Below are 24,743 nucleotides of genomic sequence, written 5' to 3' on the forward strand. Positions count from 1 at the left end.
ACTTGCCTCACCTCCAATAGACCTCTGGGGATGCAGGCCACAGATGCAGGTAAAACATCAGGAGAGAATTCTACTGGAACATGGCCAAACTCACAGCAACCCAGTGATTCTGGCCATGAAAGCCTTCAACAACAAACTCCCAGATATCTGACACCCCCAGAGACTATTATGCTTGCAAAAGTTGCTACAGAATAATTCAGAAACATATGGAGCTACAGACAAAACAGAGCAGCCTGTTTTCCCATCAAGGCAGGAAAAAATAACTAAAGTAAACATCATAGCAGGAATGGAGGAGGTGGGTGTTCTCCCTATGATAGACCTTCTCGAGTTCTCCAGCATCATAAACCTCAATCCTTAAAACATATTTGATGAAGAAAGTTATGCCACAGAATAAGCACTTAAGTCTTTTCATGATCCTCCGCTAAAGATATGCCTTCTCAGTGTCCTCATCACTGAAGCAGATAATCACACTCTGTTCTGAAGTGTGACAGTGAGCAGCCTTCAAAGGCTATTGTAGAGCCCAGATGTGCCAATCAATATTGTGAAAATTCACTTATGGAAATATAATACAGCACGCAATTATAGTTGCAAAGGTAGAGTGATTTATTTCTTTAGGGTGGTATGCAGTCAGTCTTCTGTATCCATGGTTTCTGTATTCAAACATTCAACCATGTTTGGCTTGAAAATATTTTAGAAAATTCCAATGAGCAAATCTTGATTTTGCTATTTTTATATAAGTGGTACCATTTTACTATGGCATTGTATAGAAAGTATATATATTCACTGGAGATACTGGAATCAAATTCCAATGGATACCAAGAGCCCTCTGAATATAGTATTGGCATATGTACCAATAATTGATTTCAATTTAATGCAAAATCTGCAGATTTCTATGTTTAGTAACTCATGGAAGCAATGAGAAAGGAATCGAGTTATTATTTTGGAAAAATCTAGTGGACCTATTCATATTTAGACTGAGGTCCCATCTCATTATGTATGTATATGCAAATACAGGTATTCCAAAATCCAAAACACTTCTGGTCCCAAGCACATCAGCATATATTACTAAGCCAAATTTGTACTGCAGAATGTGATGCTTTGGAAATGAAGACTTTTTAAGAGAGAGTAAGTTACTTGAATGTGTCATCATATTCTGATGTTTATTTTCCTGCATTTGTGGCTTTCTATATAATTTCCAATGAATAATAGAAATTGATATGAACAGTGTAGTTAATTTATGCAAATAAAATATCACATATATTCACTGCATATAGTTTTGTGATATTTTTGAAAAAATAAATGTCAAAACCTCTATTTATGGTATTTTATAGCAATCACACAACGATCATTTTAATTGAAATGTGTTTCTTTAATCAGTGTGCTTGTATTAGCAATTTTATTTTGCATGTTCAGTTCCCTTTGCAATTCTCCATGGAAGAAAAATTGAATAAAGTTCCTCAAGAATGGGTCAGGTCAGGTCATTCATTTCAATTAGAAACCATAATGAAATTTCACTAAACTATTAGATACTAGTTAGTCCATATACAAGATAAATAGAATGCCTAATTCCTCTTGATGTATCCCACAGTTATGCAACCTTGAATTTCTTATATTGGCATACAAATCTACCATCTTCTATTCAGTTTTAATGATTTGTCAGCTATTTTAGTAATTCTTTATTAACCATACAATTAATTATTCATTAGCTGTGCAAATTCCTACCATGGCTACTTTTCGAATACAATATGGAACAGTTTGCATCAATCTAGGATGAAGCTCAGCTCACCACAACTCAATGAATGCCTGGTAAAGCTTATTGTCCAGTTCCATCCATAACCATTCAATTTATTTCATACTAGCTTGGGGACCCGGCGCTGCCCAGGTTATTAGAGAAAGTGGGTAATGGCGGTTCTGTATGCCAAGTTTGGTCTTTGTTGGTCATTGGATAACGGCTGCATTGTTTTCAGGAAGTGAGTGAAGGTACTTGAAGTCCCATCATCTATGGTCCACCCTCCTCCAAACAGCAGCAGGATATAGAGTGGGTCATGGGGGCTCTGTGTGCCAAGTTTGGTCTTTATCAGTCATTAGATGAGGGTGTCAGTGGTGTCAGTAAGTGAGTGAAGGTACTGCAAGTCCCATCATCCAAAGTCCATCCTCTTTCAAACTGCACCAGGATGTAGAGTGGGTCATTGGAGTTCCATGTGCCAAGTTTAGTCTTGATTAGTCATTGGCGAGGGTCTCAGTGGTCTCAGGAAGTGAGCAAAGGTACTTCAAGTCCCATCATCCATCTCCAAATTTTTCCAAACAACACCAGGACGTAAAGTGGGTAATGGTGGTTCTGTATGCCAAGTTTGGTCTTTATTGGTCTTTGGATAACAGCTGCATTATTTTCAGGAAGTGAGTGATGGTACTTGAAGTCCCATCATCCATGGGCCATCCTCCTACAAACAGCAGCAGGATATAGAGTGGGTCATGGGGGCTCTGTGTGCTGAGTTTGGTCTTTATCAGTCATTAGATGAGGGTGTCAGTGGTGTCAGTAAGTGAGTGAAGGTAGAGCAAGTTCCATCATCCAAAGTCCATCCCCTTTCAAACTGCAGCAGGATGTAGAGTTGATCATGGGGGCTCTGTGTGCCAAGTGTGGTCTTGATTGGTCATTAGAAGAGGGTTGCAGCAATCTTCGGAAGGGAGTGGAGGTACTTGAAGTCCCATCATCCATGGTCAGTCCTCCTCCAAACTGCACCAGGATGTAGAGTGGGTCATTGGAGCTCCATATGCCAAGTGTAGTCTTGATTAGTCATTGGCGAGGGTCTCAGTGGTCTCAGGCAGTGAGCAAAGGTACTGCAAGTCCCATCATCCATCTCCAAATTTTTCCAAACAACACCAGGACGTAACGTGGGTCATGAGAGGTCTATGTGCCAAGTTTGGTCTTGATCCGTCATTGGATGATGTTTGCAGAGGTCTCAGAATGTGAGTGAAGGTACTGGAAGTTCCATCATCCATGGTCCACCCTTCTCCAAAACTGCAGCAGGATGTAGAGTGGGTCATGGGGGCTCTGTGTGCCAAGTTTGGTCTTGATTGGTCATTAGATGAGTTTTGCAGCAGTCTTGGGTAGTGGAGGTACTTGAAGTCCCATCATCCATGGTCTGTCGTCCTCCAAACTTCTCCAGGATGTAGAGTGGGTCATTGAAGCTCCATGTGCCAAGTTTAGTCTTGATGAGTCATTGGCGAGGGTCTCAGTGGTCTCAGGAAGTGAGTGAAGTGACTGCAAGTCCCATCATCCATTGTTAAATTCTTCCAAACCGCACCAGGATGTAGAGTGGGTCATGCTGGGTCTCTGTGTAAATTGTGGTCCTGATCCATCATCGTTGGCAGTTGTAATGGTCTTTGGAAGGGAGTGCAGGTATTGCAAGTTCCATCGTCCATGGTGCATCCTCCTTCAAACTGCACCTGGATGTAGAGTGCATCATGGAGACTCAGTGTGCCAAGTTTGGTATTTATTGGTAATTGGATGAGAGTTGCAGTGGTCTGAAGAATTGAGCAATGGTACTGCAAGTCCCATAATCCACGGTCCATCCCCGGCCAAACCACAGCAGGATGTAAAGTAGGTCAATGTGTAAAGAGGTCTATGTGCGAAGTTTGGTCCTGATCAGTCATTGGATAAGGTTAACAGGGGTCTCAGAATGTGAGTGGTGGTACTGCAAGTCCCATCATCCATGGTTCATCCTCCTCCAAACTGCAGTAGGATGTCGAGTGGGTCTTGTGTGTTCTGTGTGCCAAGTCTGGTCTGTATTGGTAATTGTCTGACTCAGCCCCCTCTGGCCTTTTCCTTTCCTCTCTTTGCCATCTCGGAATCTTGGAATTGAGGCTGGCCAATCAGAGACCATATGCAAATTTTCTTCTCATGTCCCCGTTTCTGCCATGAACTCTTTTCTCCACCAGGGGCTCCTATTGAAGCTGGCCAATCAGAGACCATATGCAAATAGCACCACAGCGGCAGCCAATCAAAATGCTGGCACATACTCCTCCCGCCACACTTTTGTCCTCCGCATACAAGTTTTGACTTTTATTATATACATAGATAGATGAATCTTCTGTTTCTCAGTCTTCATGTTAATCCTAGGGAAAGAGGTGACTCTTCATTTAGTCTGAAAAATCCTGAAACTGTCATTTATTTTATTAAGTTGTTTTAGAAATCATGTTATTTCATGCTTTGTTTATGAATGATCAAGTTGCTCATGTGGCTGTAGAGTGCCTCCAAATCATTTCTAACTGATGGCAAACTGGGCTTTAGCACAGCAGGTTAACCGCCAGCTGCAGTAAATCTTGCCAATCAAAAGGTTGACAGTACAAAGCCTGGGTTGGGGTGAGCTCCTGGCCTTCAGCCCAGCTTCTGCCTACCTAGCAGTTTGAAAACTGCAATGTGAGTAGACAAATAGGAACCGCTTTTAAACGAGGAGGTATTTAAAAGGCACCCATAAGGAAAATGCCAGAGAAATGCCGGCAATCTGATCAAGGAGGAAGTTTATGTACAAATCTCTTTGGCAGGGAAGATGGAGTGACAACACCGACCATAGCTGGAACAAAGCACAGCCTTCAAGATGCCAAAGATGGGGGAAAGCCTATATACCTCTTCCTATGTACAGTTGTCTGTCTTGTCATTGTATAAAGGCATTGAATGTTTGCCGTATATGTGTCTGTGATCCACTCTGAGTCCCCTTCAGGGTGAGAAGGGAAGAATATAAATACTGTAAATAAATAAATAAACCTAAGGTATGATTTGTTTAGAAGGGGTCTGCCTTTTGCCTTCCTCTGAGTATGACAAGACAGTGTGGCTTATCCAAGGATTCCTAATGGATTTCCATGCTGACAGGGGATTTGATCCCTGATCTCCAGAGTCCAATGCTCGAACTTCTACACCAGTGGTTCTCAACCTGGGGTCCCCAGATGTTTTTGGCCTACAACTCCCAGAAATCCCAGCCAGTTTACTAGCTGTTAGGATTTCTGGGAGTTGAAGGCCAAAACATCTGGGGACCCACAGGTTGAGAACCACTGTTCTACACCATTTTGACTTCCAGTGATGGGATACAGGTTGTGATTAGCACTCTAGTGACTGAAGTAGACTTCTTCCATAGCTAATTTCATTACTGATGGAGTACAACAGAACATTTTTTGTATCAGGATTTGCTGATATAAAATAATGCATTTCATGTACTCCTGATGTTATTGCACTGCCATTCCCAGTGCTACTTACAATTAGCTATGCTGGCGAGAGCTCCAATTTCATCTCATCTTTTTCTCCATATTTAATATTTAATTTTTCTTGTTCTTGTTATTATATAATCTTTTGAGCTGTTGCTAGCTAGTCTGCCTTTACTGCAAACTTCTGCATTGTGTCTTTGATATTAATAAATGACTTATTCCAATTAATTTCTATCCTGTTCATTCATGGTTCATAACTCAAATATTCTTCTTGCATATTTGTCATTAATTGTCATTTTAGCCTTTCTCTAAATGATTCTTGCAAAGTTTTTCTGCCAAGCAGATTAGAGCTACAATTGTATGTACCCATTTCTATGGAGAAAAGCACAGTGAACCTTCATTCTCAGTAAACTTGCATAGGAGCCACGGTGGTGCAATGGGTTAAACCCTTGTGCTGGCTGAACTGCTGATCTGAAGACTTGAAGGTTGGTGGTTTAAATCTGTGTGACGGGGTAAGCTCCCGTCTGCCAGTCCCAGGTTCCCATGCAGGGACATGAGAGAAGCCTCTCACAGGATGGTAACACCTCTGGACGTCCCCTGGGCAATGTCCTTGCAGACAGCCAATTCTCTCACACCAGAAGCAACTTGCAGTATATTATCAATTTGCTTCTGACATGATAAAAAAGGAAACGTGCATAGGTATGTACTTTAAAAATCAGTGGAATGCAAGGTATGAATGTATATCTGAAGGCTCACTCTCTGATTCTAATATTTCATTACCCTATGTTTTGAAATGTTTCTTTGTTTAAAAAAAAGTCATGTTCAGGAACACAAATATTTTGTTAACTGGGGTATACTTGTGTGGTAGTATCCAGAGGAAAAAATCACTGCTTTAGGACAACAGTGAAGGAAACTGCATAACTCCAAGAGGGAATTTCGGATGTCTCATGATTTGTGATCCAGATTCCAGCTCGAATGCCCTCCTATTTTATAGCCCCTAATAGCAGAAGACTATGTAAGGTCTTTGAATATTACTTTACGATGTAGATAGGTCCAGAAGGATATGGGCAGTCTCTCAGATAACCTCAAAGGAAACCATTTAGGACTTTGATGGTCAAAATCAATAAATTTAAAGTCATAAATTTAATATAGTCAGAGCCCAGTAGTGACTGGTGTAGCTTGTAGCAAACTGATGCAATATGAGTCAACAGTGAAGTCACATCAAGAATTCATTTTACCAAGTCCTTTAAAAGGCACGCCCATATAGATAGCATTACAATAATCAAGGGCCACTTGGTGGCACAGCGGGTTAAACCGCTGAGCTGCTGAATTTGATGACAGGTTGGCAGAGAGAGGGGAGCTCCCTCTGTTAGGCCCATCTTCTGCCAACATAGCAGTTCGAAAACATGCAAATGTGAATAGATCAATAGGTACTGCTTCTGAGGGAAGGTAATGGTACTCCATGCAGTCATGCTGGCCACGTGACCTTGGAGGTGTCTACAGACAACGCTGGCTCTGGAGTTGAGCACCGCCCTGCAGAGTCAGACATGTCTAGACTTAATGTCAGGGGAAATCTTTACTTACAGTAATCAAATCTTGATATATTGTTAATTTTTATATATAGATGCACTTTCCCTGTTTACAACTGGTGTACACAACGAAGTTAATAAAGGTAACTCCTATTACCAGTAACTGTGCCTCTACGTACAAACAGTGCCAAATCCTGGAGCACCCTAAGCTACAAAACTGACTCTCCAGAAAAGTCAACGCTTATTGAAATTCTGTATCCAAAGCCATGTTACCCATGTTGAATATCAATAAATCTTATTTGTCATCTAGTCCCCCAAATGCTTCCAATTATTTATTGAAGAGTTATACAAATTCCCTTAGGTAGCAGGTAGAAAACAGGGATATTTACAAATTGCTGATTGTATGGCCCAAACCTCCATACAACTTCCTCAAGGACTTTTAATATGCATTTTTAAAAGTTGGATGGGGGAGTGATGAACCAAGAAAGATGCCTGAAGTACTCCAGAAACTCTCAAACTTACAGAGTAAAATAGAAATTCCCTAATACCTAAAGAGATAACTTCTTTATCAATGCCTTAGATGAAAGTTTGCAGATGACACCTAATTAGGAGGGAATACTCCAGAAGACAGGATTAGAATTCAAAATGACCTTAACAGATTAGAGAGCTGGGCCAAAACTAAGGAAATGAATTTCAACAAGGAGAAATGTAAGATACAACATTAAGACAAAAAAATTGATTGCAATGATACAGAATGGGCAATGCCTGGCTCATCAACAGTACATGTGGAAAAGATCTTGACATCTTCATGGACAACAAGTTGAACATGTGAAAAAATATGATGCAGGTGCTTTAAAAGCAATGGGATTTTGGACTTCATCAGAAGGAGTATTGTCAAGGGAAGTCATAGTCTGTTTAGCCTGCAGAAGAGAAGGTTGAGAGTATAGACATGTGGAAGGATGTCATCAGGAGGAGGGGGCAGGCTTGTGTTCTGCTGCCTGGAAACTAGGACTCAGAACCATGCATTCAAAATACGGAGAAGTAGATTACACCTGAACACTAGGAAGAACTTCCTGACTCTAAGAGCTGTTCAGCAGTGGAACTCTCTGCCTTGGAGTGTGGTGGAAGCACCTTCCTTGGAAGCTATTTAACAGAGGCTGGATGGATGTCTATCAGGGGTACTTTGATAGTGTTTTTTCTGCATGGCAGGGGGTTGAGCTAGATGACCCATGTGGTCTCTTCCAACTCTATGATTCTATTATTCTTCTGAGACATACCAAACCAGCTAGGATTCGAGTTACTTGTAACATCATGTGTTGGAAGCTCATTCTAGCCAAGTAGCCTAAAATATTGGTTTGACTGTACTGAAAGTTACTGGGTAATGTACTGTCAAAGGCTTTCATAGCCAGAATCAATGGGGTCCTTTGAAAATGCTAGCCACACAGATGCAGATGAAATGTCAGGAGAAAATGCTGCTAGAACATGGCCATACAACCCAGAAACCACACAAAACCCCGATTACTAGGTAGTTCACAAGTACAGAAAAGACTGCATTTGCTCTTGATGCTAATCATCCATCCAAATGTCCAAGACTGTTTCTCTAAAACGTTATTCAAAACTAGGAGAAAGAGTATGGCTTTGATGAAATAGTATACTGAAGCACTTCAACATGCTTTGAATATTTGAAATGCACTTTATAATTATGATTATTTTCAATAAATAGAAACCATAAAGTCCAAATAGGAAGATATCACATATAGATGAAAAAGTAGGCAAGTTTTAGCTGGATTATTTTTGCATGCTGAAAATAGCTCTATGTGAAATGTAGAAGCTAGATATTCATTGTTTTATTCAGCAGTATTAGCATAATTTAAAACCTTGCAAAGTTAGCCTATAGCTTGCCTAACAGTGCTAGCTCAGTGTTCACCGCACAGTAAACAAACAAACAAACAAATAAATAAATAATACTTTATTTATATGCCGCTACCATCTCCCCGAAGAACTCACAAAGTGCAAACAATAAGGTACATAAACAAAATAACGCAATGACACAAAGCCTTATCCACTTTGGATCCAACCTATCTTCACGATCGTATCTCCTTTTATGAACCAGTGTGGGTTTTGAGATCGGCCAGGGAGGCCCTTCTCTCAGTCCCACCACTGTCTCAAGTATGGTTGGTGTGGACAAGAGCTCTCTCACGATGGTGCCCCCCCCCCTCTGGAATACCCTCCCTAAAGAGATTAGGTCAGTCCTCAATCTCCAAGCCTTTCAGGCTAGTTTAAAAGCATGGCTCTGTAGACAGGCCTTTGACCTTGTGTAATGTTATGGTCAGATTGAGAACCCAGCCATTGTTTCACCCCAGCACTTTGGTTTGTTGCTTGTAGATAGCTAATTTTATTCCCAGGTTGTACTGCATTTTATGAATTTTACATTTTATCAGATAAAGTTTATGTATGTTCGTTGTTTTTATATTTATATTGTTTTATATGCATTGCTTGTGTATTGTTGCCTTGAGTGTGGCCCTTTGTGGTGCTTCTGTGCGTTGCCCTGAGTCCCTTTGGGGAGATGGTGATGGGGTACAAATAAACTTATTATTATTTTTATATTTTTATGGCAATAAGGTCCACATAAACAATTATATAAAACATAAAATAAAACCCCGCCAACTTAAAAGATTAAATAAAATGTAGCAGTGGCTGTGGATATAAAAATAAACTATGGTTAATACCAGTCTCGTAAAGTGCTAAGGTGTAAAGTGTAAACACAATAGAAAAGATAAAGAAGCAAAAGGAGAAACATTTCTCTAATGTTCTGGATGCTGTCCAAATACTTCACTTGGTGCTTTACCATTATCATAACAGGAAATTAGGGAAAGAGACATTCATTACAAAAATACAACTTGAAACTACAAAGATCTTGATGCTTTCTAATCATAACAAGCAGCAAGATGTCATCAAGGAAGCACACCATTTATATCAGCAGTGACAGTTTCCAGACCATAATAGCACATTTTGTTTCAGTGGAAGGGCTACATTTCTAGTTTTAATTGTAAATGTGCAGTAATGGCAGTAGCTTACTTCGTGGCTTTATGTTTTAAACATGCCTATTTAAAAATGAAATGGATTGCCTTCTACCAGATAACAGATAATTTGTTTCAGATGGTGATTTATTTGCTGAGGATACAAGAGTTCACACACTGTCTTTGCCAATTCATATTAGACTTCCAATTCACTGAATGCGGTTTACTACTGCTGTCAGTAGCTACTGTCTGACAAAACCAATCTGTGCAATACAGTTATGGACTGAAAAGATTTTTTTTCCCTCTTTGATCACTAAATCGTTTAATCTCAACGCCCTACTTATAATAATAGAGACTGAATAGTTAGGGAGTGTGTTTGTTTCACTATTATTTCTGAACAAAATTCTGACATACTTCTTACTTGACAACCATGGCCCTTTCATGATAACTTCCCATTGTATTTATACCATCCATAATATGAAATGGCCAGCGTTGTCAATGGCGCACCTTCATTTGCTACCATATATCTCCCCCCCCCCCCCCCCCAGCATATGATTTTACTTTGTAATGCATTCATTCATCTATTTGCATTTAGAACTGTTTTTGCTGCATGCTGGCCTGTCATCGCCCACTATGCTGTCCATGATAGCTGTGAAATATCTATTTGTTGAGCTCTAAGACCATCTATGAGAAGCATACTTATACTATTATCAAATTACAATGCAGACACCAGGCTGCAGATAAAGGTTTCCAACTGTCATCCTTATAAACCAATTTCACAGTGAAAATAAATTAGTCTTAAGTTTCCACACAAGGTCACTCCAATCATCCCAACTCGCATTGTGCTGTTGTCAACATCTACTGTAGTAGCATTATTTCCAAAAAAGGCTAAGATTTCAAGACAATTACTGAAATAGGTGGAACACTAGCAGGTGCTTGGTATTCCCTCCCCCAGCCCCCATTTTTGGTAATAATAATAATAAGTAATTATAGCAGATATTAACAGAGGCATTTTGCATTGCCTTCCTCCTTCTGTGATCCTAGCCCAACTTCTGTGGGAATAAATTCCACTTAATTCAGTGACACTTCTGGATGGCAACTTTTCCTTAAGAGCCACATAAAAAACATCGCGTACAACTTTGTGCTTTGTTTCCCACACTCTTTCATGCTTCTTTCCAGATGAAACCTTTCAAAAGCTCTTTTAAAATCCAGGAGGATTAATCTTAGAAGATCACCATATTGTGGAAGGAATATCAGTATCATACTCTTAAGCAGCTCAGAGTTAAACCACTGAGCTGCTAAACTTGCTGAGCAAAAGGTCGGCGGTTTAAATCCAGGAAGTGGGGTGAGCTCCTGCTGTTAGCCCCAGCTTCTGCCAAACTAGCAGTTCGAAAACATGCAAATGTGAGTAAATCAATAGGCACCACTTCTGCGGGAAGATAACGGCACTCCATGCAGTCATGTCAGCCAAATTAGCTTGGAGGTATCTACGGACAACGCCAGCTCTTCAGCTTAGAAATGGAGATGAGCACCACCCCCCAGAGTCAAACACAACTAGATTTAATGTCAAGGGGAAATTTTTACATTTACCTTACTCTTACGAAGGCATTACTGCTTTAAATAGAGGACAGGGGGCATTCAACAACATACTTCCATCCGGGTTGCTGTGAGTTTTCCGGGCACTATGGCCATGTTCCAGAAGCATTCTCTCATGACATTTCACCCATATCTATGGCAGGCATCCTCAGAAGGTGTGAGGATGGCTCTGAGTATGCCTGCCATAGATGTGGGTGAAACGTCAACAGAGAATGCTTTTGGCACATGGCCATAGAGCCTGGAAAACTCACAGCAACCCAGTGATTCTGTCCATGAAAGCCTCCAACAATACTTCCATCAGTTAAAAAAACAAATGCAAATAAGAAGAAACACATCACTAACATCAATTGTCCCACTGCCACACCTTGTTTCACAACTATTCCAACATTAAGGATATTAACAGTAGGTCACATACCATCCATAGCAGACTCCCCAACTGAATTGAGGAAAACAAATACAGGTTGAGCACCACTTATCCAGCAATCCAAAACCCTCCAAAAGTGTTCATATGGGTGCCTCAGGGCCCTTCCAGACAGGCCCTATATCCCAGGATCTGATCCCAAGTTGTCTACTTAAAACTGGATTATATGAATTGGTGGTTCGAATCTATTATTATTATTATTATTATTATTATTTATTTAATTAACTTATATCCCGCCCATATCAGCCCGCAGGCGACTCAGGGCGGTCAGTGAGCTCCCACTATTAGATTCAGCTTCTGCCAACCTAGCACTTTGAAAACATGCAAATGTGAGTAGATCAATAGGTACTGCTTCTATGGGAAGGTAACGGTGCTTCATGCAGACATGATGGCCACATGACCCTGGAGGCATCTATGGACAATGCTGGCTCTTCGGCTTAGAAATGGAGATGAGCATCACGTCCCAGAGTCAGATGGAACTAGACTTAGTATCAGGTGAAAACCTTTACCTTTTTATATGAGTCTGCACTGCCAGATAATCCGGGATAAACAGAAAACCTGGAGTAGGATCCTGGGCTGTTTGGAAGGGCCCTCAGATAGGAATACCTTTGCTTTCTGATAGTTCAGTGAATACAAACTTTTCTTCATGTGAATTATTTTTTTAAACATTGTGTAAAATCCCCTTTCGGGTGTGTTTATGATAAGGTGTGCTGCAAACATACATGGATGTTGTGTTTATGGTTGAGGTCCCCATGTACATAACCACTCATGGCGGAAAAATGTGCCAACACTGGTTTTAAAAAACCCAAAAAACTTTTGGGACTTGGGATAAGGGGTTCTCAAGGTGTATTATCAGAACCAGGAGCCCGTGGCGGTGCAATGGGTTAAACCAGGGGTCCTCAAACTAAGGCCCAGAGGCCGGCCCTCCGAGGTCATTTACCCAGCCCTCACTCAGGGTCAATCTAAGTCTGAAACGACTTGAAAGCACACAACAACAACAACAACAACAACAACAACCCTATCTCATCAGCCAAAAGCAGGTCCACACTTATTTATTGATTGATTGATTATTTCCGGTATTTCTGTCCCGTTCCTTCTCAACCCCCGAAGGGAGACTCAGGACTGCTTATATCTGGCAGCAATTTGATGCCACTACATATAACAGAGCAATATAATAATTAAAACAATAAATAAAACATTCATTAAAACAGTAAAAAAAACCAGTATTGATAGCCGGATCATCATTCCGGTCAATTCCATATCCAATTCCATGTCCAAAGTGCTATCTATGTCTGTTGTCCAAAAGCCTGGTCCCAGAATCATGACTTCAATTTCTTCCTAAATGACAGGAGGGACGGAGCCGATCTTACCTCAGTGGGAAGCAAGTTCCACAAGCTTGCTTCCCACTTCCTATTCAAATACTAACAAGTTTATATTTCTTAAAATTGTTCTTCATTTTGATTATTGTGTTGTTTTTAAGTGTTTCTTGCACTACAAATAAGATATGAGCAGTATGCATAGGAATTCATTCATATTTTTTTCAAATTATATTGTTTCTTGCACTACAAATAAGATATGTGCAGTGTGCATAGGAATTCATTCATGTTTTTTTCTCCAAATTATATTCTGTCCCTCCAACACTTTAAGGGACTGTGACCTGGCCCTCTGTTTAAAAGGTTTGAGGACCCCTGGATTAAACCTTTGTGCCGGCAGGACGGAAGACCGACAAGTCGGAGCTTTGAATCCGGGGAGAGAGTAGATGAGCTCCCTCAGTCAGCTCCAGCTCCCTAGGGGAAGACATGAGAGAAACCTCCCACAAGGATGGTAAAACACCAAAATATCCGGGCAATGCCAATTCTCTAACACCAGAAGCGACTTGCAATTTCTCAAAATAAAAAAAATCAAAACCCAAATGGTGCAAAGAAAAGGTTGGAGACAACTTCTTCATCTAGAAGAGGAAGACAAGGTTGTGGTTCAATCAGCACAAGGTGGCACTAGATGCAAGTATGGGCCAACTTGGGCCCTCCAGGTGCTTTGGACTTCGACTCCCGCCATTCCTAACAGCCTCAGGCCCTGGAAAGGGCCTGAGGCTGTTAGGAATGGTGGGAGTCGAAGTCCAAAGCATTTGGAGGGCCCAAGTTGTCCCCTGCCTGCACCAGAGCAAACCTGGCGATGGCAAGGCCCTCCCCAATTACCTTGTTGGAGAAGGGGGCCTTGCTGAGGTTGATGCCATCCCGGAGGAGCTTATCCCTGATCATGATCTTCAGGCGGAGTTTGGGGTAGGCGGTGAGCTCCCGGCTGGTGCGCCTCCTGGCGGGCTCCTTCCAGCCCTTGGCCTCGTAGCGCTCCACCAAGTGGCTGGTGTAGGTCCCGGCCGAGGGCGCGCCCCGAGGGAAGGCGGGCTCCTGGGCCTCCTGGGGCTCCAAGGTGAAGTAGAGGCCGGCCGTGCCCTCGTCCTCCTCCCGCAGGCGCTGCACGGCTTCGTGGATGCGCCTCCGGTGGCGCGGGAGCGAGACCCCGATGGCGTCCAGGTCGGGCTCGCCGATCTGCTTGCACACCTCCAGGTCGTCGTAGCCGTTATCCACGAAGGACTCCGCGTACTGCGAGAGCTTCAGCGCCTTCAGCCACTCGAAGACGATGTTGGCGCTCATGGTGGAAGGGAACTTTTCCCGAACCCCCTCCCTGGACAGGCAAATCCAAAGGCGGATGAGACCCCTCGCGGCCAAGCCTTGGGCGTGACTCGAAGTCGCTCTCGGCTCGCTCTTCAGCCTCGGCGGTCCTTCCTCGCCCGCGCTGCCATCCCTCAGGGCTCCCTCCGCGGTCCCATCCCCACCCTCACTCTCCTTTGGCTAGCTCGTCCTCTCTCTCTCTCTCTCTCTCTCGCCCGCCTTCTTTCCTTCCTTCCTCCCGTTCCTCCTCGACTCCCGGGCTCTTCTCGGGCGCTTCCCGCAAGCCCAGTCCTCGACAGGAGTTGCTTGCCTGCTTGCTTGCTTGCTACCTGCCTCTCTCTCTCTGCCCCTACCCGCGGGCAGGGCGCTTCTCGGCCAGGCTGACACTCCGCGCGGCGTGAGGCGCGCTTCGCTTCTGGGCGCGAGCGCCTCGCACTTCAGTCTCGCGCCGCGCGAGGGAGGGAGGGAAGGAGGAGGGAGGGAGGAAGAACCTCTTGGGGGAAAAGGGGGGGGGGGTTCTGCCTTGGCCCCCTCCCCTTTCAATAGACCTGCCCTGCTTTTTTTTCCGTGTCAGGAGCGACTTGAGAAACTGCAAGTCGCTTCTGGTGTGAGAGAATTGGCTGTCTGCAAGGACGTTGCCCAGAGGACGCCCGGATGTTTTGATGTTTGATCATCCTTGTGGGAGGCTTCTCTCATGTTCCCACATGAGGAGCTGGAGCTGACTGGGGGAGCTCACCCAAGCTCTCATAGAATGATAGAGTTGGAATAGACCTCATTCAGTCCAACCCCCCGCCAAGAAACAGGAAAATCGCATTCAAAGCACCCCCGACAGATGGCCATCCAGCCTTTGTTTAAAAGCTTCCAAAGAAGGAGCCTCCACCACACTCTGGGGCAGAGAGTTCCACTGCTGAACGGCTCTAATGATGTAGCGGCAGGCCCCTAGCCAGGATTTTGATTGGGGGGGGGGGCTGAGTTCGATTCGGGGGGGGGGGGCTGAGTCTGGGTGAAAAAGGGTTTACCCTAGCAAACCTTTTGTATCGTTACCCCAATACCCCCATGCATATGGGATATATTGGGAATGGTGATCAGATCATGTTATTAATAAACATAACAGTTTAAATAATGTACCAGTAAGGCTTTCTCACAGACCACCATGAAAATTTCGGGGGGGGGGGGGACTGAAGCCCCTATAGCCCCCCCCCCCCCCCCGCTACATGCCTGTGTAGCGGAGATGTGGAGAGGCCCCTCCAAACTCCAGCTCCCATGATTCCTTAGCATTGAGCTAAGGCACCCAGAGATAACTTGGGGAGCTCTCTTACCCCTGAGAGAACTGCGTCTGCACTCTACTAAAAGCTCTAGAGGAGAGTTAAAGGGGAAGGCTGGGTGAGACCACTAGTGAGGATGGTGTCCTTGGTGCTTCACGTCAGAATGGGCCGGGAAAGAATAATAGAATCGTAGAGTTGGAAGAGACCTTATGGGCCATCCAGTCCAATCCCGTGCCAAGAAGCAGGAAAATCACATTCAAAGCACCCCAACAGATGGCCATCCAGCCTTTGTATAAAAACTTCCAAAGAAGGAGCCTCCACCACACTCCGGGGCAGAGAGTTCCACTGCTGAACGGCTCTCACAATCAAAAAGTTCTTCCTAATGTTCAGATGGAATCTCTTTTCTTGTAGTTTGAAGCCATTGTTCCGTGTCCCAGTTTCCAGGGCAGCAGAAAACAAGTTCACTCCCTCCTCCCTATGACTTCTTCTCATATATTTATACATGGCTATCATGTCTCCTCTCAGCCTTCTCTTCTTCGGGCTAAACATGCCCAGCTCTTTAAGCCACTCCTCACAGGGCTTGTTCTCCAGATCCTTGATCATTTTAGTCTCCCTCCTCTGGACACATTCCAGCTTGTCAATATCTCTCTTCAATTGTGATGCCCAGAATTCTCCTCAGATTGGAACCTGCGACCTGTCGGTCTTCAGTCCTGCCAGCACAGGGGTTTAACCTACTGCGCCACTGAGGGTTACTGCCCTGCCCTGTGATAGTATGATAGCTGTGCCTGGAAGCTCCGAGCATTATGCACATTCTGCAATGGGAAGGGGAGAGCAGCGCACTGAGGGTGGGAATATACTTCGTAGTCGTAGTTTGGTGGAAGAATAGATTGGAGGGGAGGGTTAGAATAAGGGTTAGGGTTAGAATTAGGGTTAGGGTTAGGATTAAGGGTTAGATTTAGGGTAAGGGTTAGGGTTTTTACCATTAAAGAACTCTTACATTCCTTCTATAATATCAGTGTTCCATTCTGCGTTGCGCAAACAGTGCTCCCGAAGGAGTGAAATGGAAACAGCATAAAGCTCAGAGCTTCTGGACGCAGTTTTCATACTATTACCCCCTGCCCTATCTTCCCGACCCTTCTCGTCTATCCCAAGGAACACCCCACAAACTGCCAGGATTTCCCACTCCCTTCTTTCAGCTCCTCCCTCCCTCAGGTGCCTGCTGGACCCCAAGCGCAGAGCCATTCAATGCTATTCAAGGTAGTCAATTACAACATTTACACCTGCCTCAAACCAACAAGAGTTCAACCAGGACCAGCTAACACCTCCTGCTTCTTCACATAAGGTTGGACTGGATGGCCCATGAGATCTCTTCCAGTTCTGGGATTCTAGGATTTCTCCAGGCAACAATCAGCCAGGCTTTGAAGCTGTAAAGTGATTAACTGCTAATCAAGGCAGCCAATTGCAACATTCACTCCTGCCTCCAGAAGACAAGTGTTCTCCCCCCCCCCCCCCGAACATTCCACAGATATATAAACCCCACTTACCTAGTTTCCAACAGACCTCACAACCTCTGAGGATGAGAAACCACAAATCACTTCTGGTGTGAGAGAATTGACTGTCTGCAAGGACATTGCCCAGGGGACTCCAGATGTTTTTTTACCATTTTGTAGGAGGCTTCTCTCATGACCCTGCATGGGGAGCTGGAGCTGTCGGAGGGAGCTCATCCACACTCTCCACAGATTCGAACCTCTGACCTGTCGGTCTTCCGTCCTGCCGGCACAAGGGTTTAACCCATTGCGCCACTGGAGGCTCCAACACACGAGAGGATGGCTGCCATAGATGCAGGAGAAACGTCAGGAGACGGAAAACTCACAGCAACCCAAAGCCCAGAGAATCCTGAGCCCTTCTCTCCCACCTTTTCTTACCCATTCTCCCTTGGCTCTTGGAGTCTTAGCAAGAAAAGGGCTTGGCTTAGGGGAAAATTTTGAAGGGAAAGTTTGGACTGGCAATAAAAAGTCAACCCAAGAACGAATCCTGCCCTCACCTCCTTTCCTTGACTTGCAGCAAAAGCCAGGAAAGAGCAAGCAAGGAGAGCATGGCTGCCTTGGGAATCTCACCTCACCTCTTTTGGAATTCTTTCACTTCCACAGGGTGGTGGTTATTGTGTCCGACTATGGGGTTTTCTTGGCAAGGTATGTCCAGAGGGAGGTTGCTCTTGCCTTCCCCTGAGGCTGAGAAAGTGTGACTTGCCCACTGAGTTAAGGTCAAGTTGAAGGGGGGGGGGGGGTGAACCCTGCTCTTCAGAGTCTGCTGCTCAAACCATTGCATCATGCCAGTTTCCCATTAAAGCTTACCCAACTGGATGGAGAGGTGGTGTTGTGGTCCAGTCTGTAAAGAGAGGGAAATGTCCAAGCAAAGTGAGGGAGAAGAATGGCTCTCCTCTCTGGGCCCCTCTTAGTTGGTGAAGGGGGCTCACCCTTCTCTTGGATTGATTGCCTGCTCCTTTTGGACAGGTGGCAACTTCTCTCACACCTTCTACTTTCCCAGGAACCCAGCATCCTGGATGAATGGCTGCCCTATCATCTTCTCCTTGAAATGGCTTTTCTCGAAGGGGAAGGGGAAGGGCTGGGTGTAACCGGGAAGGAAGCCATTTAACATTTAACATCTGGGTTGTCAAAGGTTTTCATAGCTGGAATTACTGGGTTGCTGTTAGTTTTCCCAGGTTGTATGGCTGTGTTCCAGAAGCATTCTTTCCTGATGTTTCACCCACATCTATAGCAGGCATCTTCAGATGTTGTGAGGTGTGTTGGAAACAAGGCAAGTGGGTTTTATATATCTGTGGAATATTTAATGTCTTCTCACTGGTTGGAAAGCTCAGTTACCACAAAAGGAAGAGATGGGAGCAGCCACAGCCTTCTCAAAGCCATTTTAGGCAGAGGAGCAGCTGCAATCTCCTTGGGGATACACCCACACCATATCAATAAAGCAAATTGATACCACTTTAGTAATCATTGCTCAGTGCTATTGACTCCTGTGAGTTGCTGTTCAGTGAAGCCCCTTGCAAAGGCCTTGCAAAACTACAACCCCCATGATTCTATAGCATTGAGTTACAGCAGTTAAATTAGTATTGAACTGCATTCAATCTACAGTGTAGTTGCACTCTGGGATAAACTAGCCTGGTGTCATACTATTCAAAGGAAAAGTAAGCAGGAGGCGACTGGTGGTGAAATGGTCGCAGCACATCCCATTGTTTCAGTATTTCCTGGAATACAAGACAAGAGGAAAAGGGAGAAGCAGTAGGTCTATGCTGCAGGAAGTCTATGTTTCAGCTCCTGACATCTCAACACAGGGCTGAGAAAGAATCCTGCCTTGAACCTTAGTTATTGTTGCCAGGCAGAGTTGGCAAAACAGTGGACCAAATAGATGAAGGGTCTGGCTCATTATCAGAGAGTTCTCTCCACACTCTCTCATACTCATCCACATGGTATCAGTGGATACCAGAATCAGTAGATGATCAACTCCTATTGTAAACAATGGTACAGTGAAGGATCAAATGGGCAAAATCAAGATTTGTTTGAGGGATTTTGGTTGCCTTTTTAAAACACATTTTCAATCCATGGATGATTGAATCTGTAGATAATTGACTGCTAATGCATTCCTGTGCTCTCCTCACCCAGCAACCTGCTTTCCCTTCAAAGCAGCAGTAGAAATACTAAGCATACTTTTGAAAGCACCTGGGTGCCTCCTCCTTTGCATAATCATGGCCCTCATTCTTCTCACCTGACTCACCATTTTCTCTCCATTCTCAGAGAAGACTGTTTGGGTGGTGAGAGAAAGGGCCAAGACAGTGAACAGATATTATGTAGAGACTAAAGATGAAGATGTGCAGGAGTGAAGAAGGCAGGTGCCCTGGTTGCTTGAAAACTTTCCAAAACTGGGACAGAAGTGGTACTGCTTGACTGTGTTTACAATAGTGCCAATGACTTACTGGAAAGAAGAAATGTCATTTTCCTTGTCAGTGTTACACGTACTAACAGTTTTATACTGTATATACCAGGCATGAGCAAACGTGGGCCCTCCGGGTGTTTTGGACTTCAACTCCTCCAATTCCTAACAGTCTTAGGCACCTTCCTTTCCCCCCTCAGATGCTTAAGCGGCTGAGAGGGAAAAGGAAAGGGCCCGGGGCTATTAGGATTATTTAGAGGAGTTGAAGTCCAAAACACCTGGAGGGCCCAAGTTTGCTCATGCCTGGTATGTATCTTTACATGAACACCATACACACCAAAATATATTCATAAAGCTATCATTGTGCAATGGTCTGAATGCTGAGCTGGGACACTGAGAGGCTAGGATTTGAACCCCTAGAGGGCATAGAAAGGGGATGATGTTCGGCATTATATGATTCATTTGACACAGTTTAACTGAACTGAATGGCATTATATGAGTCTGAGACCCTGTCTACACTGCCATTAGAAACTGTGCTTTATGGTCGGTGTAGACTTATATAATGCAGTCCAACTGTATTGTATGGTAGTGTCGATGGGGCCTCAGGAGAAGAAGGCAGATCTCCTCTGAAGCTGCAAACACTCCTCAGCCACTGCTTTGGCCAACCTCTTGGCGCTTGTGTGCTCAAGAGAAGGATTTGGAGTCATGGGAGACTCTGTTTTTCCCCCTTTGTAGGACAAGAGAGAAGTGTGGGTCCAGTGTGAGAGAACCACACTGTAGAATAAATGCAGTTGACATCACATTCACTGGGAAAGCAGCTCAATGTTATGGAATCCCGGGACCTGTGGCTTGGAGAGAGACCATAGCATTGAGCCATGGCAGTTATTTATCATATCAAGAGCAAACCAAGGGTACAGTTGTAATGTATTTTTTAAAAGAACACAAAGTTTAAGAACTTGGCTTTATATTAAATGTCCTTAGACCAGTAGCTGGCAACTTGGAGTGCCTCTGGTGTTGCTATAAGAAGGTCTTCCACTGTGCATGTGGCAGGGCTCAGGGTGCATTGTAATAGGTGGTCTGTGGTTTGCTTGGTTTGCTTCTCTCTGCACTCGCATGTCATGGACTCCATCTTGTGGCCCCATTTCTGAAGGTTGGCTCTGCATCTTGTGGTGCCAGAGTGCAGTCTGTTCCAAGTCACCCAGTCTTCTGTGTGCCCAGGAGGGAGTCTCTCATTTGGGTTTTTTTTTTGTCATGTCAGGAGCAACTTGAGAAACTGCAAGTTGCTTCTGGTGTGAGAGAATGGACTGTCTGCAAGGGCATTGCCCAGGGGACGCCTGTGAGAGGTTTCTTTCATGAGGAGCTGGAGCTGATAGAGGGAGCTCATCCGCGCTCTCCCCGGATGCGAACCTGCGACCTGTCGGTCTTCAGTCCTGCTGACACAAGGGTTTAACCCACTGCGCCACCGGGGGCTCATTTGGTATCAGGTGGATTGAGGTGCTGGGTTTTAGCCTGCCACTTTTGGACTCTCACTTGCTGAGGTGTTCCTGTGGGCATCTCTGTAGATCTTATGTCTTAATTTAAGGCATTGACATGCTGGCTAATATCGTTGGCAGTGAAAGTGGTGCCAAACTACACTAACGCTGTAGTGGAGACATGGAGAGGCCCCTCCAAACTCCTGCTCCCATGATTCTTTAGCATTGAGCCTGTGGAAGTTAAAATGAGGTCAAACTCCATTAGAGGCACCCAAAGATAACTTGGGGAGCTCTCTTACCCCTGAGAGAACTGCGTCTGCAGCCTACTAAAAGCTCTAGAAGAGAGTTAAAGGTGAAGGCTGGGTGAGACCACTAGTGAGGATGGTGTCCTTGGTGCTTCATGCCAGAATGGGCTGGGAAAGAATCATAGAATCATAGAGTTGGAAGAGACCTTATGGGCCATCCAGTCCAACCCCCTGCCAAGAAGCAAGAAAATTGCATTCAAAGCACCCCTGATAGATGGTCATCCAGCCTCTGTTTAAAAGCTTCCAAAGAAGGAGCCTCTATCACACTCTGGGGCAGAGAGTTCCACTGCTGAACAGCTCTCACAATCAGGAATTTCTTCCTCATGTAAAGATGGAATCTCCTTTCTTGTAGTTTGAAGCAATTGTTCCGCGTCCTAGTCTCTAGGACAGCAGAAAATAAGTTCGCTACCTCTTCCTTATGACTTCCTCTCACATATTTATACATGGCTATCATGTCTCCTCTCAGCCTTCTCTTCTTCAGGCTAAACATGCCCAGCTCTTTAAGCCGCTCCTGGTAGGGCTTGTCTTCAGACCCTTGATCACTTTAGTCGCCCTCCTCTGGACACATTCCAGCTTGCCAATATCTCTCTTCAATTGTAGTGCCCAGAATTGGACACAATATTCCAGGTGTGGTCTAACCAAGGCAGAATAGAGATGCTTGCAGGAGATGTAGGGCCAGTCTCTCTCCTAGAGCTGGCGAGGGTCAAGAAAGGCCTTCAGGGTCCTCTCCAGATCCAGAAGAGGACTTGGGAGCTATTTCGGTGTTCTCAATCGGATCTCCACTTTCTCTTGTAATCTTCTCCGCTTTCTTTTCTCCCTCTTCAACTGTGTGCCCGCATCGCCCCCTGGTGGCCTCTGTGAGAAGGGCGCTCTGAGCCTTCATCTCACTTTTGTCTGAAGTAGCTGCTTCCTGCCTAGGTGGCATTGCCATAGAGAAGGCCTGGGCAAACTTAGGCCCTCCAGGTGTTTTGGACTTCAACTCCCACAATTCCTAACAGCCGGGAGGCTGTTAGGAATTGTGGGAGTTGAAGTTCAAAACACCTGGAGGGCCTAAGTTTGCCAATGCCTGGGCTATCTGCTACCTAAACTGGTATTAAACCTATTCCACATTAAGTTATAGAGAAGGTTTCTACTGTCATCTCAAGCTAGATCTCAGTTGGATCTGGCCTTCGAGCCATTAAATAAGAGCTGCCTAATGCCGATTGACACAGAGGCCAGGTCCAGATTTTAAACAAAGCCCTATTGTTATTCTAGTGATTCTTTTTCTTTTTAAACTGCTTTCAATATGATATTTACATCCTTATCTATATAGTAGTAGTAGTAGTTTATCTTTTGCCCTTCTCTCTGAGTATATAAGCACATACAGGCAAACATTCAATGTCTTATTACAATGACATACAATGAGTCACAAACACAGAGACAAAGGCTTCTGGAGGCAGTGCTCATCTCTGGTTCTGGAGGAGGTGCTCTTTCTCCATTTCCAAGCCGAGAAGCCTGCATCCTTAGACACCTCCTCGTCATGTGGCCGGCAAGACTATTTGGAGCATCTTTTTGCCTTTTCCTGCCAAAGTGGTATCAATTGATTTACTCACATTTGTATGTTTTCAAACTGCTAGGTTGTCAGGAGCTAAGGCTAACAGAGGGAGCTCACCCATTCCACGGATTCAAACTGCCCATCTCCAAGTCAGCAGTTCAGCTGTACAAGGGTTTAACTCATTGCACCACCACAGTCCCATTTCCCTTGATTGTACTCTTTCATTAGACAGAATCCAGCAGAAACCTCCCAGGGCCACCATAACTTGGAAACAACTCAAAGGCACACAGTAGTGTAAATGTTGTGTGAAAAAAGCATGATTATTTTATTGGGGCAGATTCTGTGGGGATCCTTAACATCCCTAAATGCAATTGTCTTGGGAATTTTCTTTGCAAAACCTGATACTGCTTTCATTGTTGTTTTTTGAACAGCACCTCAGTAAATATTTTCTTCTTTTTTATATATTCAGCTATGCCAACAGACCAAAAGCAATTTGAGGCCTTTCTTCATTCTGGATGATATTGGAATAAATTGACAAAATAAATTAGATTCTGTTTGGCTCCTTTCAGTTTGCCCTCCTGCAAAAGCTCTTTTATTTTCCTGAAACAAGAGTTGAAAATACGAATTAATTAAATTTTCCCTGGTGAGATGCTGGGACTGTTTTTGTGCTGTTGCAGATTAATAGGCCAAAGCTGAAACTGGTAGAAACATCAGCAACTTTATTTGGAGTTAAATTGAAGATTTTATTTTTAAAAAAATCTGTGGCTGGTTACAACCTTTGATAATCATATTCAAACTGTTCATCACATGACCATTGCACACATTCAAGCAATAATAGCAGTGGATACTCCCTTGTTGAAATTGTCTCTCAAAGCATATTATTTGAGAATGCAGAAATGCTGGACCACTCTAACAACCACTATGTCAGACTACACAGAGAAGCCATTGAAATCTACAAGCATGTGGACAATTTGAATAGAAAGGAATCAACCATGAAAATGAACAAAATCTGGCTACCGGCACTCTACAATCAGAACAGTAAATAAAGAGCAAGACTGAAAAAGTAGGGGAAATCCAGACAAGAATAAATCAGGGCCAGCTAACACCTCCCAACAAAGAATTCCCCATGGCAGCTACCAGCCAGGCCTTGAAACTGCAGGCCATTAATCCTAATCAAGGTGGACAATTACAACATTTACACTTGCCTCAAACAGACAAGAATTCTTTCTCTCACCCTGGACATTCCACTGATACTATATATAAACCTTACTTGTCTGGTTACCAACATACCTCACAATGTCTGAGGATGTCTACCATAGATGGAGGTGAAATGCCCGGGGAGAATGCTTACGAAACATGGCCATACAGCCTGGAAAACTCACAGCAAACCAGCAGTTGATACAATTTTTTGCATCCCTAAAATTTAGTGTGATCAAATCCGAAGCACTGCAAAGAGTAAAACATAATTTTAAAGACTAAAATACATATTTGCATGAATGTACATCTCCACATAGATCTACACACAAACACACAACTTTTGAACTACTGTAGATAGTATGCTTTCAGTAGAAAGGCAATGTGTGTTGTTCAGATGCTGATTGTTGTTGTGCAAATTTCAATTCTCCTGTGCTAGGCTCAAAAGGCTAAAATACACAAAGACTCAAAGAGCCTGAAGAAACTGGTACTTTGTCTAAAGTTAGACAAAGTAGTGCTGTGGTTTTTTAAAACTATGCATTTATAAGAATCATTTATGAAAATAGATGCTTTTTAACTTTGGTGTTGGAGGAA

At 43.9% G+C, this 24,743-nt stretch overlaps 1 protein-coding gene across 2 annotated transcripts in view; it reads right to left on the bottom strand.

Moving 5' to 3' along the window:
• SASH1 (SAM and SH3 domain containing 1) overlaps nt 1-14,815 on the bottom strand; it is a 655,322-nt gene extending 640,507 nt beyond the window's left edge. Inside the window, exon 1 of one of the 2 annotated variants that reach the window (XM_060753531.2) lies at nt 13,961-14,815. In XM_060753531.2, coding sequence (XP_060609514.2) covers nt 13,961-14,416 — 456 coding nt within the window. In that variant the 5' untranslated portion in view covers nt 14,417-14,815. The remainder of the gene's footprint in view (nt 1-13,960) is intronic. The other variant, XM_067466133.1, reaches the window with a different exon arrangement.
• Nucleotides 14,816-24,743: the final 9,928 nt, after the last annotated feature.

The sequence above is a fragment of the Anolis sagrei genome, chromosome 1 (assembly GCF_037176765.1).
Source record: "Anolis sagrei isolate rAnoSag1 chromosome 1, rAnoSag1.mat, whole genome shotgun sequence".
NCBI classification, from domain to species: domain Eukaryota; kingdom Metazoa; phylum Chordata; class Lepidosauria; order Squamata; family Dactyloidae; genus Anolis; species Anolis sagrei.